The 14,899-nt window shown below is 47.3% G+C and overlaps 1 protein-coding gene across 1 annotated transcript in view; it reads left to right on the top strand.

Annotated features, from left to right (window-relative positions):
* IFT52 (intraflagellar transport 52) overlaps nucleotides 1–14,899 on the top strand; it is a 43,793-nt gene that overhangs the window by 9,024 nt on the left and 19,870 nt on the right. The window contains exons 4-5 of the mRNA XM_040330482.1: nucleotides 2,151–2,280; nucleotides 4,737–4,812. Coding sequence (XP_040186416.1) covers nucleotides 2,151–2,280; nucleotides 4,737–4,812 — 206 coding nt within the window. The remainder of the gene's footprint in view (nucleotides 1–2,150; nucleotides 2,281–4,736; nucleotides 4,813–14,899) is intronic.

Here is a 14,899-nt window from a genome sequence, read left to right as displayed (position 1 = left end):
GACAGTGCTGAAAGCTGAAAATTGGCTTGGGCAGGAAGGTGCGTAAGTGCCCGGTATGGAAGTGGTTAAAGCTGCCTGAAATGAATTAACGCTAAATGTGCCTAACATTAATGAGGGCCGAGATGCATTTACTCGTGTCAGGTGATTTTGCCACAATTTTACTGTCATGTGGTCCAAGAACGCATCAAAAAATAACCCGTGTGCATTCTTGCTGTGATGTCTGGCCCCAAGCTGTCCGTAGCAGATAAAGTCTTGTAAGTTGGGAAGTAGAGACTCCATGGATTGGACATTTTTTTCCAGCACATCCCACAAATGCTTTATTGGATTGAGATCTGGACATCCCCAAAGTTGGAATCAGGGAATGCCATTTCTATGAAGGGGTGTACTTGATCAGCAACAATGTATAGGTAGGCGGTACGTGTTAAAGGGGTTGTACACCCTCATGCATTGAGGTGACTTTGCCCCCAGAGCCCCCGTTTTTAACTTACCTGTACCCCCTCTATTTAATGCCGGGGACTAGCACACCAGCATAAGCTGGTGTCTCGGGTCCTCATTGGATGGATTGATAGCAGCGCAGCCATTGGCTCCCACTGCTGTCAAGCAAATCTAATGACCCTGGGGGTGGCGCCTGCTTTCTCTGTGTGTGTATAGAGGCAGGACATGGGAGCGTGCCCGCATGGGTGTCCACAAAGGAGAGCGATTCTCCAGCGGGGCACTCAAGAGGAGGAGCCAGGAGCACTGCTGCGGGACCCCAGAAGAGGAGGATCGGGTCCACTCCAGCTGCACAGCGGAGGTAAGTATGAGTCGTTTTGTTTCCTTTTGTTCTGTTTGTTTGTTTGTGTTTTTTTTTTTTTTTAATAAAGTAATATCCACATGAATGGCAGGACCCAAGGATTTTCAGCAGAACATTGCCCAAAGCATCACACCTACTCCGCCAGCTTACCTTTTTCCCCATAATGCATCTTGGTGCCGTCTCTACGTCAGGTGATGCGCGCGCGCACAAAAAAAAAAAAAAAAAGATGTGATTGGTCAGACCAGGCCACCTTCCATTGCTCTGTGGTGCAGTTTTGATGCTCACATGCCCATTGTAGGTGCTTTTAAGTTGGTGAATACGGATCGGCATGGGCAACCTGACCAGTCTGCAGCTACACACTCCCCCCATACACCACAAACTGCAATCCATTTTTTTTTTCTGCTTTCAACACGGGGGGCCGGATTCAGAAAAAAGATACGACGGCGTATCTCCTGATACGCCGTCGTATCTATAAGGCCGGCCGGTTGTATCTATGCGACTGATTCATAGAATCAGTTACGCATAGATATGCCTAAGATCCGACAGGTGTAAGTGACTTACACCGTCGTATCTTAGGCTGCAATTCCAGGCCGGCCGTTAGGTGGCGCTTCCGTATCTTTTACGCGTCGAATATGCAAATGAGCATTTACGCCCATTCAGAAATGAACGACCGCCCGGCGCTTTTTTTTTTACGTCGTTTGCGTTCGGCTTTTTCCGGCGGAAAGTTACCCCTGCTATAGGAGGGGTAAGTGTGGCGTATCCCATGTTAAGTATGGCCGTCGTTCCTGCGCCGAGTTTTGAATTTTTTTACGTCGTTTGCGTAAGTCGTTCGCGAATACGGCCGGACGTAATTTACGTTAACGTCGAAACCAATGACGTTCTTGCGACGTCATTTGGAGCAATGCACGCTGGGAACATTTGCGGACGGCGCATGCGCTGTTCGATCGGCGCGGGGACACGCCTGATTTAAATTCTACACGCCCCCTAGCCGCGGAATTTGAATTCCGCCGGGGGATTTACGATACGCCGCCGCAACTTTAGAGGCAAGCGTTTTCTGAATAAAGCACTTGCCTCAAAAAATTGCGGCGGCGTAATGTAAATCGGATCTAAAGATCTGCTAACCTATCTGAATCTAGCCCATTAACTTCATGGGTACATGTTTACTCGCTGCCTAATATATCCCACCTTTCAGATGCCATTGAAAAGTGATAATCAATGTTATTCAGTTAACCTGTCAGTGGTCATAAAGTTATGGCTGATCGCTGTGTGTTTTTCATGTCCCATACATTTTTCCTTTGCTGGACAACAGCACTTGATTGTCAGTTATTGGTGCTTACTGTTACCTCTCATCCTACAGTTTGAAGCACTGAAACAATACATGGAGAAAGGAGGTCGCATTCTAGTGATGCTGGGTGAGGGAGGAGAGTCCAAGTATGACACCAATGTAAACTTTCTATTGGAGGAGTATGGCGTCATGGTAAACACAGGTAAGCGCTCTTCTTGCTGCTTGTTAACATTCATGTGGCAGGAATACTGTAAATAGGATACAGCAAAGCTAAGAGCAAAACTACAAAGTGGATTAAAACTTGATGACTGATATGTGCAAGCGCAAACCCAAACACCAGCTACATCGACTAAATACAATGGAGGAGCATCAAAACAGAAGTAGCTGGATTCAGGTACACATGCCTAACGTTAGGCAGGCGTAGCGTATCTCATATACGCTACGCCGCCGTAAGTTTGAGAGGCAAGTGCTGTATTCACAAAGCACTTGCGTCCTAAGTTACGGCGGCGTAGCGTAAATGTGCCGGCGTAAGCGCGCCTAATTCAAATTGTGAAGAGGTGGGCGTGTTTTATGTAAATAAAGCATGACCCCACGTAAATGACGTTTTGAACGAACGGCGGACGTATCCCAGTGCGCATGCTACAAATTACGCCGCAAAGACTTATTGGTTTCGACGTGAACGTAAATTACGCCCAGCCCCATTCACGGACGACTTACGCAAACAACGTAAAAATTAAAAAATTTGACGCGGTTCCGACGTCCATACTTAACATCTTTTTGGTGGAATATCTTTAGGCCTGAAAACGCCTTACGTAAACAGCGTATCTTTACTGCGATGGGCAAGCGTACGTTTGTGAATAGGCGTATCTCGCTGATTTACGCATTCTAGGCATAAATCGGCGTACACGCCCCTAGCGGCTTAGATACAACGGCGCCGGCGGTCGTATCTTAGCTAGATTTAAGTGTATCTCAATTTGAGAATACACTTAAATATACGACGGCGCAGATTCAGAGTTACGACGGCGTATCTACTGATACGCCGGCGTAACTCTACCTGAATCTGGCTAAAGGTGTTCATTTTATTTAGAAGACAACTACAGCCTGATTAAAAATTCCTTTTCCTTGCAAGCATGCTGTAGCAAATGACCCTTGCTTTCTGTGTGGAAGCAGTGGTCTCTCAGCAGGGGTCTGATGCACCCTCTGTAAGCCTCGTACACACAATCAGATTTTCGGCAGACAAAGCCTCTGACTTTTGTCCGAAGGGCCTTGGCCAGGAACTTTTATTGCATACAAACGGCCAACAAATACAAATGTAGTTGCATACTATGTAGTTTTTCAGCCCTTTGGGCACCTTCTGCTAATGTTGTGTTTATGGTGAGCATTGCTTCTGAGCATGCGTGTTTGTACTTTGGACTTCTGGCTGACGGATCCAAAAATCTAACAGACCGTTGTCCGGAAAATTTTAACCACTTAAGACCCGGACCATTATGCAGGTTAAGGACCTTGCCCCTTTTTGCGATTCGGCACTGTGTTGCTTTAACTACGCCGGCGTATCTCCAGATACGCCGTCGTAACTCTGAGTTTGAGGCGTCGTATCTATGCGCCTGATTCTTAGAATCAGTTACGCATAGATCTGTATTAGATCCGACCGGCGTAAGTCTCTTACGCCGTCGTATCTAAGTTGCATATTTACGCTGGCCGCTAGGTGGCGCTTCCGTCGATTTACACGTTGAATATGGTAATGAGCTAGATACGCCGATTCTCAAAACGTACGTGCGGCCGGCGCATTTTTTTACGTCATTTGCGTAAGGCTTTTGTCGGCGTATAGTTACCCCTGCTCTATGAGGCGTACCAATGTTAATTATTTTCGTTTTACGTCGTTTGCGTAAGTCGTCTGTGAATGGGGCTGGACGTAAGTTACGTTCACGTCAACTAGGCATTGAAGGGGGCAATTTAATTAAAACATTTCACGTGATACTGAGCATGTGCCGTTCGAAAAAAGCGTGAATTACGTGGGGTCAAGATTAATTTCCATAAAACACGCCCACCACTTCCACATTTGAATTAGGCGGGCTTACGCCGGCCCAGTTACACTACGCCGGCGTAACTTAAAACGCAAGTTCTTTGAGAATACGGGACATGCCGCTCTAAGTTACGGCGGCGTAGTGTATCTCAGATGCGCTACGCCCGCCTAAAGATAGGCGATTCTACGAGAATCTGGGCCAAGCTGTGCTCTCCAATGGGTTTAGTTCTGTTTTCTGATTTACAGCTGAGGCTCTGGGCTTCAGCAAAATGAAAGCCTCCAGTTAGAAGAAACCAGAGCAATGCTGGAGACAATTTACAGCAGACGGAAATTTTGGTTGCATTTTTTTATTAATGTGGAATGTATGTTCCTTGCTAAAGAACACTATCATGTTATGGGTAATGTTCTGCTTTTATTAGGTAATCAGACAGCAGTAAAGATCTGGCAGAGGTTTATCCTCACTTGATCTAAAGCAAACCAAGAACTTCTGGCCTGGAGTTGGTCTATAATCTATCCACCAATCGATCGTACATGTTACCTGTGGGTCTGTGTGGGAAGTGTAGCATTTGTTTGAGGCTTTGCTTGACTTGATCTACAAATATTCTTTCTTGCTTTTTTTCTTCTTTTAATTAAAGATTCAGTTGTAAGAAATGTTTACTACAAGTATTTCCACCCTAAGGAGGCTCTCATCTCCAATGGAGTGTTAAATCGGTAAGTTTGTTGGAAAACACAGTTGTAATAAGTGTTCTCGGCTGATTGGAGAAATTTAATGATTAACAAATGTGTTGTGTGTTTGTTTTTTTGTTTTTTTTTTTGTTTTGTTTTTTTCAAACATGAGTACCGTATTTATCTTCCTATAACGCGCCCCGGCGTAAAGCGCACACCCCCAACCTAGAAGAAAAATTCCTGGAAAAAAATAAATACTTAGTTTGGATGCCCCTCGTCGGGGTCTTGCCCGGCGTCCATCGGCGGCCTTGTCCGGGCCAGCGTTCTTCTGCGGCCATCGTGGTGTCCTCCCTGCTGTGTTCTACAACCGATCCCCGCACTGTGTTTGAAGCACTCCGCCGACATATGCTGAGCGCAGTACACTCGGGTATACTCGGGCAGGTTCGGCTCCTCTCGCCTAAAGGATGTACAGGACGCACAGGACGTGACCGCGAGAGGAGCCGAGTCTGCCAGAGTGTACTGCGCTCGGTATATGTCGGCGCAGTGGTTCAAACACGGCGCGGGAAGCGGGTATCGCCGTATATCGCGCACCCACGATTTTGCCTTGATTTTAAGGGCAAACAAGTGCGCGGTATACGCCGATAAATACGGTACATGTTTTAATTTTATTGACGTGATCTTTGGCCTCATCATTTTAGCTCACGTTTATATAAGGGGTGTAACTGTTATATTGCTGCATGAGTAATTGCAGACATGAAGGCCGAGGATCACTCTGCCCTGTAATATTTCCTCTAGTCCAGTGAATATGGGAAGTACAGCCTATTGTACACACTGTAAAACCTGATATCGTATACAGTAAAACCTTGGTTTGAGAGTAACTTGGTTTGAGAGCGTTTTGCAAGACGAGCAACATTTTTAAATACATTTTGCCTTGATATACAAGCGATGTCTTGATATAAGAGTAGTGTCATGCCACAACTGGGTATAAAAGAGAAGAGAGGAGCCTCTAAGTGTAGCAATATGGTTACATTTAACCACTTAAGCCCCAGACCAAAATGCAGCTAAAGGCCCAGGCCAGGTTTTGCGATTCGGCACTGCGACGCTTTAACAAACAATTGCGCGGTCGTGCGAAGTGGCTCCCAAACAAAATTGACGTCCTTTTTTCCCCACAAATAGAGCTTTCTTTTGGTGGTATTTGATCACCTCTGCGGTTTTTATTTTTTGCGCTATAAACAAAAATAGAGCGACAGTTTTGAAAAAAAATCAATATATTTTACTTTTTTTTCTATAATAAATATCCCCCAAAAATATATAAAAAAAACATTTTTTTTCCTCAGTTTAGGCCGATACGTATTCTTCTACCTATTTTTGGTAAAAAAATCGCAATAAGCGTTTATCGGTTGGTTTGCGCAAAATGTATAGCGTTTACAAAATAGGGGATAGTTTTATTGCATTTTTATTAATAATTTTTTTTTTTTTTACTACTAATAAGCTAAAATACCTGGCTGATTCTGCCATCCCCTCTTTAAACTGACCACGTTTTATCATGGCTGAGCCCTGACACCATGGTCGGTTTACATCTCTGTCTCTCTGTCTCTTGGAGAGGGGGTGAGCCATAAGAGGGCCAATAAAAGCGGTAGAGTTGGAGGTGTGTCTGTGTAAACCCAGGAAGTGAACAGGCAGCAGCTTCAGCTGCCCACAGTTACAATGGATGGAGGGAGATTTCTGCAGCCTATTTGGCAAATACAGAATCCCAGTGTGTGTATATATAAAATAATATGCAAAGTGGTTGGAGGGAAGCTTCAGAATGACAGATGTTTTTATTACAAATTGCCGTATATACTCGAGTATAAGCCGACCCGAATATAAGCCGAAGCACCTAATTTTACCACAAAAAAACTGGGAAAACTTATTGACTCGAGTATAAGCCTAGGGTGTTCATCTGCATGCCTCACTGTGTCCATGACTAGACTGACGTTTAACATGGGAGTCTATGGAAGGGGTGCCCGGCTTTGAAAAATCGGTCCTCCCTGGTCGTAGGTCTCCCAGACAACAAACTTTGCACACTTGTAAAGGAGAAATGGGGCTACATGTGTGCCAAGTTCCGGGTCCAGGGGACCTACGACCGGCCGGTACCAGGTCCCAAAAATCACCTGAGAAAGTACCATTTAACATGGGAGTCTATGGAAGGGGTGCCCGGTTTTCCAAAAATTGGTGCTCCCCGGCCGTATGTCCCCTGGACAACAAACTATTCACACCTGTAGAGGAAGAGTGGGGCTACATGTGTGCCATGGCCGGCCGGTAACGGGTCCCCAAAGTCCGGGAGATCAGGCGCAAAAAGTTGACTTGAGTATAAGCCGAGGGGGGCATTTTCAGCACAAAATAATGTGCTGAAAAACTCGGCTTATACTCGAGTATATACGGTATGTGAGCAGACTGCAGTTCCTCTTTAAAAGACTTGGGGGCCCCTCATGCTGTAGTATATTTAAAAAAAAATAAAATGCTTTTTATTTGCTTAGCATTTCACTTGTAAAGATATAAAACGGTTAACGGACAGACCTATATCAATTTACGTTACTTGGTTGTCAATCGCATCACGCGGCTCCGCCCTACGTGTGTCGGCACGGTCAGTTGACTTCCTCGAGGGATTGAGCTAGGTCTATTGAGACTGTATTTCACCTTATTATAAAATCAGTGAGTATCCTTGCACATATGGATTTACAGGGGTATGTGGGAGCAGGGGAGGGCTGGCATCCTTAGGCCTGGGGGGCAAGTCCAGTCAAGTGGCCCATTGAACCGCCGAATGAGCTCATCATCCATGGCCCACCTGTTTTTTTTTAATGCAGCCTCACCAGTGCCCATCAGGGCAGCCAACTCCAGTGCCCATCAATGCAGCCTGATGAGTGGGGCAGGTTGTATGGGGGGAGATGGGGTGTCAGAGTCTCTCACCTCAGTGATCTCAGCTCAGCTGGTCCTTGCACGCCACGGCCTCCTAGGGGGGTAATGCTCCTGGTCCTGGGGTCAAGTTGCAGCCAGCGCCCAGCCCTGCGTAGTTTCCACTGCGCTGCTCTTTTTTTCACCCACCCGGAGCTGGAGCGTGGACTAAAACTCCCGGAATGCAACAGCCTGACTTCCTAGTGCAGAATAAGAAAGAAAATGGTAGAGGGCAGCGACTGCGGGCCATTTTGAACATAAGTTAGAACGGCCTGGGAGGCAATTGCCACCCTGCCCCCCGGCCCAGCCCTCCCCTGTGTGGGAGTGTTCCACATAGATGGTTCTGCACATTTTGTTTGATCACATTGCGTATTTATTGGGTAGCACAGGAGTGTCATAATATAAGTATTTTTGCACAAATCACTCTCTGATTATGTCAACCCATTGAATGCAATATACTCCCTGTGTGCCTGATCTCAATGGCTGTTTCACTCTCTGAAAATACTTTTCAGAGTATTTGCTTTAAAAATGAATGGGAATTGAAACTGATATTTTATTAGTTTCATTAATTTACTTGGAAACTTTTTTTTTTGTAAGGGGCAGCTGTATCATTGATGTACACATCTCTTTGATACCTCCCCACACTGGCTGATAGTCTTGAGGATGAAGATGGAAGGCGGCTATCTGTCAGATTGGATGTTCTGCACGGCGATCACCCACTCACCCTGGAAGTGATAGAAGGATAGTTATCGGCGAGCGCTAATTGCTGTGAATAATGTTCGGCCTGACAGGCTGCCTTCCATCTTCATCCCTAAGACTAGCAGCAGGTAGGAGGAAATCAGCAGGGGATGTAAACAAATAGCACTTGCACAGCAAAACCGTAATGAATTATTAGGGATTTGCTGTAAATCCGCTCACTACATAGCTTGTGTTTTTTTTTTTTTTTTTTTCAAAGGCGTATTATTTTCAAAGAATGAGGAAGAAATAATTAGGACAAGTGAGCTGTCAGCTTATCTGTGTCTACACAGTATTTAGATTCGCTACAGATTGGATCGTGGAATTGCAGGCAAATGCAGCATCCTGGAGCCACAGCTGCATTTTATTTTTGCCCAAAGTATCGCATTACTGAATACGCCGTGTGCGCATATACGCCAGCATTTGGCGTTCAACTTGTGCATTATATGAGCGTAATTGTCAAAATTATAAAATTGTACATTTTTAACCACTTAAGCCCCGGACCAAAATGCAGGTAAAGGACCAGGCCCCTTTTTGCGATTCGCTTTAACTGACAATTGCGCGGTCGTGCGACGTGGCTCCCAAACAAAATTGGCGTCCTTTTTTTCCCCACAAATAGAGCTTTCTTTTGGTGGTATTTGATCACCTCTGCGGTTTTTATTTCTTGCGCTATAAACAAAAATAGAGCGACAATTTTGAAAAAAATGCAATATTTTTTACTTTTCGCTATAATAAATATCCCCCAAAAATATATATAAAAAAACATATTTTTTTTCCTCAGTTTAGGCCGATACGTATTCTTCTTCTACATATTTTTGGTAAAAAAAATCGCAATAAGCGTTTATCGGTTGGTTTGCGCAAAATTTATAGCGTTTACAAAATAGGGGATAGTTTTATTGCATTTTTATTATTTTTTTTTTTTTACTACTAATGGCGGTGATCAGCGTTTTTTTTTCGTGACTGCGACATTATGGCGGACACTTCGGACAATTTTGACACATTTTTGGGACCATTGTCATTTTCACAGCAAAAATTCATTTAAAATGCATTGTTTATTGTGGAAATGACAGTTGCAGTTTGGGAGTTAACCACAGGGGGCGCTGAAGGGGTTATGTTACACCTAGTGTGTGTTTACAACTGTAGGGGGGTGTGGCTGTAGGAGTGACATCATCGATTGTGTCTCCCTATAAAGGGGATTTATTTATTTATTTATTTATTTAAAATGCTTATTGAGAGCGCAGTCATTACCAGCAGGCCTCGATGCGCTCATAGAACCAACATATGAAAAAATACAGAACACATCTCTCATACTATAAGATAACAATATAAAATACATAATAACATTTAAAAAAGCTAAAATACCATACCAATACTAATATCTTACCCTAATTAGGGCCATACACTTGAACAAATAGGAACGTTTTTAAAAATTTCCTGAATTTTAGTAAATCCTTCTCACGTTTTATATATAGAGGTAGAGAATTCCAGAATATTGAGCCCTGCGCATCCAACGTCCTCCCTCCACATTTAGTTCTTCTAAATTTAGGGACAGTCAGATTTGCCTGATCAGCAGATCTCAGTGATCTGTTGGGAACGTAACAGGTAAATTTTTCTTGCAGATACCCTGGGCCTATCTTATGGATGGCTTTATGGACGATACAACCCACTTTGAACAAGACCCGCTCAGCCACCGGTAGCCAATGCAGGGCTTTCAGAGAAGGTGTAATATGGTCCCGACGACCCACACCCGTTAATAACCTTGCTGCGGCATTTTGAATCAGTTAAAGCTTATGCAGAAGGGTTTTTGGACACCCCATGTATAACGCGTTACAATAGTCCAGCCGACTACCAATAAAAGCATTGATCACTTGGACTTTATCCACCTCGTCAATGAAATGCAATGTAGAGCGCAGGAGTTTCAGTTGGTAGTAACATGCGCTTACCACCTGATTTACCTGCGCCTTCAATGACAATTTGGAATCCACAATGATTCCCAAGTTCCGAACTTGGGTAGCCCGGGTCGGGGATGGCATAAACGAAACCGGCCAAGACGGAAAATCAGTCACACTGATTTTGCTCTGATTACTGATAATAATACATTCTGTTTTGGAGCCATTAAGTTTTAAATAATTGGCTCCCATCCAGGACTGTATTTCCTCCAGGCAGGATGCCAAATCTACCTGAACTTCCTCATTTTTAGGTAGCCTAAAATAGATTTGCGTATCATCTGCATAAACATGAAAGCTAAGATTATGGCGCCGAATAATATATAGTAGTGGCCTTATGTAGATATTAAATAATATCGGCGATAGCGCAGAACCCTGAGGAACCCCGCAGGACAAGGAGCTATTAGATGAATAATATGTCCCTAGTCTTACCCTCTGAGTTCTATTCTGCAGGAATGAGGCCATCCATGTCAATGCCATGTCCTCAAACCCGGCCACAGACACCAGCCTTTCCAAAAGTCTGGCATGATCTACAGTATCAAATGCAGCCGACAGATCCAGCAATATTAATGCTGAAGCCTCATCGCTGTCCATGGCCCATAGGCAGTCATCCTTAACTTTAATCAGGGTGGTCTCTGTGCCTCTACCAGGACGGAATCCAGACTGATATTCATCAAAAATATCATTGGACTCCAAGTGCGGTTGAAGTTGCCACACAACAGCTCTCTCCATTATTTTAGCTAGGAAAGGCAAGGTCGAAATAGGTCGGTTATTACTTAGATCGGACCGTGGCACGTTAGCCTTCTTCAACAAGGGGATTATAACCGCCTGCTTCAAAATACTTGGCACTGTTCCAATAGCGAAGGACATATTAATAATGTCTGCTATAAATGGTGCCAAGGTAACAGCCGAGTCCTTCACCAGCTGCGCAATGCAGGGGTCAAGCGCTGACGACGAAGCTCTAAGTGATTTGAGAATAGTCAGTATCTCTACACTAGTTACCGCCGAAAAACAGGTAAAACGTACCCCTTTATATACAGGAATGACACGATCGATTCAGCCGCCACAGTGAAGCACGGGAAGCCGTGTTTACACGCGGCTCTCCCCGCTCTTCAGTTCCGGGGACCGATCACGGGACCCCAGCGGCGATCGGGTCCCGGAGCTTTGGACCCGATCGGCTGGGTAGATGTAGAGGACGTGCCGGTACGTCCATCTGCCCAGCCGTGCCATTCTGCCGATGTATAGTTACAGGCGGCGGTCCTTAAGTGGTTAAGAATACACTCCTTTGGGGGGCGTGGTCTGGAGCTGCATGGAGTAGGACGTGCTGGGTGAGAGCTCCGCTTGTGACCGATCCTATCTATATCCATCCTGGGGGAAATATCCCTTAAATCGGCTTCTGGCTTACCCTCCTATGCCTCTGCTATTCGACTGCACCATGTCACCCCCTAAGAAGTCCGGTGCCCTCGCTAAACTGGACAAGAGCCGCCACGGAGACCGAGACCAGGGAGAGGAAGATGGCGCCGCCATACCTGTGGAAAGTGAGGCCCGTCCTTCTGGCGATACCGCCCGGGTTCTCGAGGCCATCGCAGCCTGCCAAACGTCCCTCACGACCAGGATTGAGGAGATCAAGGTGGACATTTCCCATATCCGACACGATATGCACAAACTGCGGGACCGCGTCTCGGAGACGGAGCGCAGGCTTGACCACGTGGAAGATGGCCTGCACCCGCTCCAGGTTACTGTGGAAGGCCTGCAACATCAGCTCCAAGCGGTGCTCTCCAAACAGGACGATATGGAGAACCGCCTTCGCAGGTGTAATCTGCGCTTCGTGGGGCTTCCAGAACGCTCTGAGGGAACGGACCCCCCCACTTACCTGGAGAACCTACTTGTCCGCACTTTCGGTAGGGAGGCCTTCTCCTCCACATTCGTCGTGGAGCGTGCTCACCGACTAGCCGCAAAACCTCCTCCTGAGGGAGCACCCCCGAGGACCTTCATAGCGAAACTTCTTAACTACCGCGACCGCGATGCCGTCCTCCGCCTTACCCGGGAGAAAGGGAACATCCCTCTAGGCAACGTAACGGTTGCTGTATACCCAGATTTCTCATCGGAGGTCCAGAAGAGGAGGGCGCGCTTTACAGAGGCAAAACGACAGCTCCGGATGCATCACCTACCATATGCAATGCTTTTCCCTGCACGGCTCCGTGTTGTGTGTGATGGCAAGGCTCAATTTTTTGAGGATCCTCGAGCTGTCCTGTCCTGGCTGGAGCGCCGTGAGAGAGCTGGTTCGCCCCGCAATTGACCCATCATTTAATTGCGCTTTTCCACCGACTACACTTCTCCGCCATATGCTACCTGGACGCCACATGCTGCCTGGACACTCCTGAATGCCGCCGTCACTACAACTTTAACCATTACAACTTTAACCTGCTGATCGTGAGTTGGCCGTGCTGCCTTCGGGCTCCCCATTCCCTCTTCACCCTTGTTTATCCTGTCCACCGCCCTCTCTCCTTCCTCCCCGCTCCCCCCTATCATCCCCACTTCTGACATGAGTCACAAGCGGCTCACCCATGCTGGTATCTCACCTGAACTGATACCTCCCTCTTACACCTGTGCAAGCTTTTCAGTTTGGTCGCCCCCCGACCCTGCTGGCTGCCCTGAACTTGGGGTACCTCCAACACCCCTGGCAACCATTGCTGAGCTACAGTTTCCCTGGCCGGCCCCTGCCCTCAGACATTTGGTGGGTGGTGGGGTGTTATGCCTGCTATGTCGGTCCAGTGCCACCGCAGGTTATGTTTTAAGCGCTTATCGCAGTACTGTTATTTTTGTTTATTGGTTCTTTTCTTTTGTTTCTTTTCTCGTTATGGTAATGTCGGAGTACTATGCAAACCTTAATGTACATATTGCTGTGTTCTTAACGGGACTCTATGGGTTCTCATGTGCTGGGCGGGCCCCGCTCCTTCCTACTCCGGGTCCCCTTTGGTTCCCGGGGGGGGGAGCGGATCCCGCCTGCTGCTTCCTGGTCATCTCGTGCGGTCCTCGGGGCCGCCCGGGGTGCTCTGCACTGGTTACCGCCCCTTTGCTATTGGGGGGGCGGATTCGCCCCTTACACCCTTACTTTTGCCCATGGCGCTCCTAAAAATTGTGACTTGGAACGTCCGGGGTCTAGGAGACCGAGCTAAACGTTCGGCGGTCCTGTCCCATCTAAAATCCCAACATGCTGACGTTTCCGTGCTAGTAGAGACACACCTTGCAGGTCAAAAACAGCTGAGCCTTAAAAAGGCCTGGGTTGGGTGGGTTTACCAGGCCCCCCACACCTCTAACTCTCGAGGAGTGGCGGTGCTTGTGGCGAGATCGCAACAGTTCCAACTGCACACGCTACAATCTGATCCGCAGGGTCGTTATTTATTTCTACACGCCACCATTGGAGGCCTCGAGATGTTGCTCCTTGCTTTTTATGTCCCTCCCCCTTTCCAATTCGAGGTCCTTCAGCGGGGGATTGCCTTTATGACCTCCTATCCGTCAGTGCCGGCCATATGGGCAGGCGACTTCAATATGGTTATCTCCCCGTCCCTCGACAGGCTGGGCCAGAATGCCCTTGCGGGCCCCGTACCTGAGACTACCAGGTTTGGCAAGTTCCTTGCTGAGTTCGCCCTAGTCGACACCTGGCGACATAAGCACCCTACACAGTTGGGATTCTCCTGCTTTACCCCTTCCCGCGCGGTAATGTCACGTATAGACCTTGTCCTACTGACCCCCCCCCCTCCTCCCCCATCTGATTGAGGTAGGATTTGACACTAGGACGCTTTCGGACCACTCCCCATACTGGATCAAGCTGAGGCTTCCGTCACCCCCTACATCCCAGACATGGCGCCTCAACCCATTTTGGTTGAGTGTTCTACCGGACCTGGCGTCCATAAGATCTGAATGGGACCGCTTCTTTAATACAAACGACGGCTCTGCCTCGGCGGGTCCTGTGTGGGAAGCCTTTAAGCTTCACGTCCGCATGTTTCTCTCCTGTCGTATCAACAGGCATAAGGCCTCTTCCAGACTGTTGGTCCAGCAGGCCGAGACACAGCTTAGGGCCCTTGAACGAGCCTTTCGGGCTGACCCGTCAGACACTACAGCCTCCCAATTGCGCCTACAGTCCAGGCTGACGGATCAGCTGCACCTCGAAAGGGCTCGTCGGGGTATTTTTTTCAGCAAGCAGCGTACATATGAGCACGGGGAACGAACTGGTCGTCTCCTTGCTTATATGGCACACCTAGATCATAAACCCCCAGTGATTGTGGCCCTCCGCGCGGAATCGGGGGTCCTACTTTCGGACCCCGATCGGGTAGCAGAGGAATTTAGGGCCTTTTATTCGAAGCTCTACACCTCTACAGCGCAACGCTCCGCGGACGACCTTACTGCCCTCCTGCAGGGTATTACCTTCCCTACATTATCTCCGGACCAGGTTACTATGCTTGAGGCCCCCATTACCACGGTTTGTATCGAGACGGCCCTTGCCAGCCTCCCCA

This window comes from Rana temporaria, chromosome 12, assembly GCF_905171775.1.
Source record: "Rana temporaria chromosome 12, aRanTem1.1, whole genome shotgun sequence".
Lineage (NCBI taxonomy): Eukaryota > Metazoa > Chordata > Amphibia > Anura > Ranidae > Rana > Rana temporaria.
The sequence above is the reverse complement of the archived record's forward strand: the minus strand, read 5'-3'. Positions and strand labels throughout refer to the sequence as shown.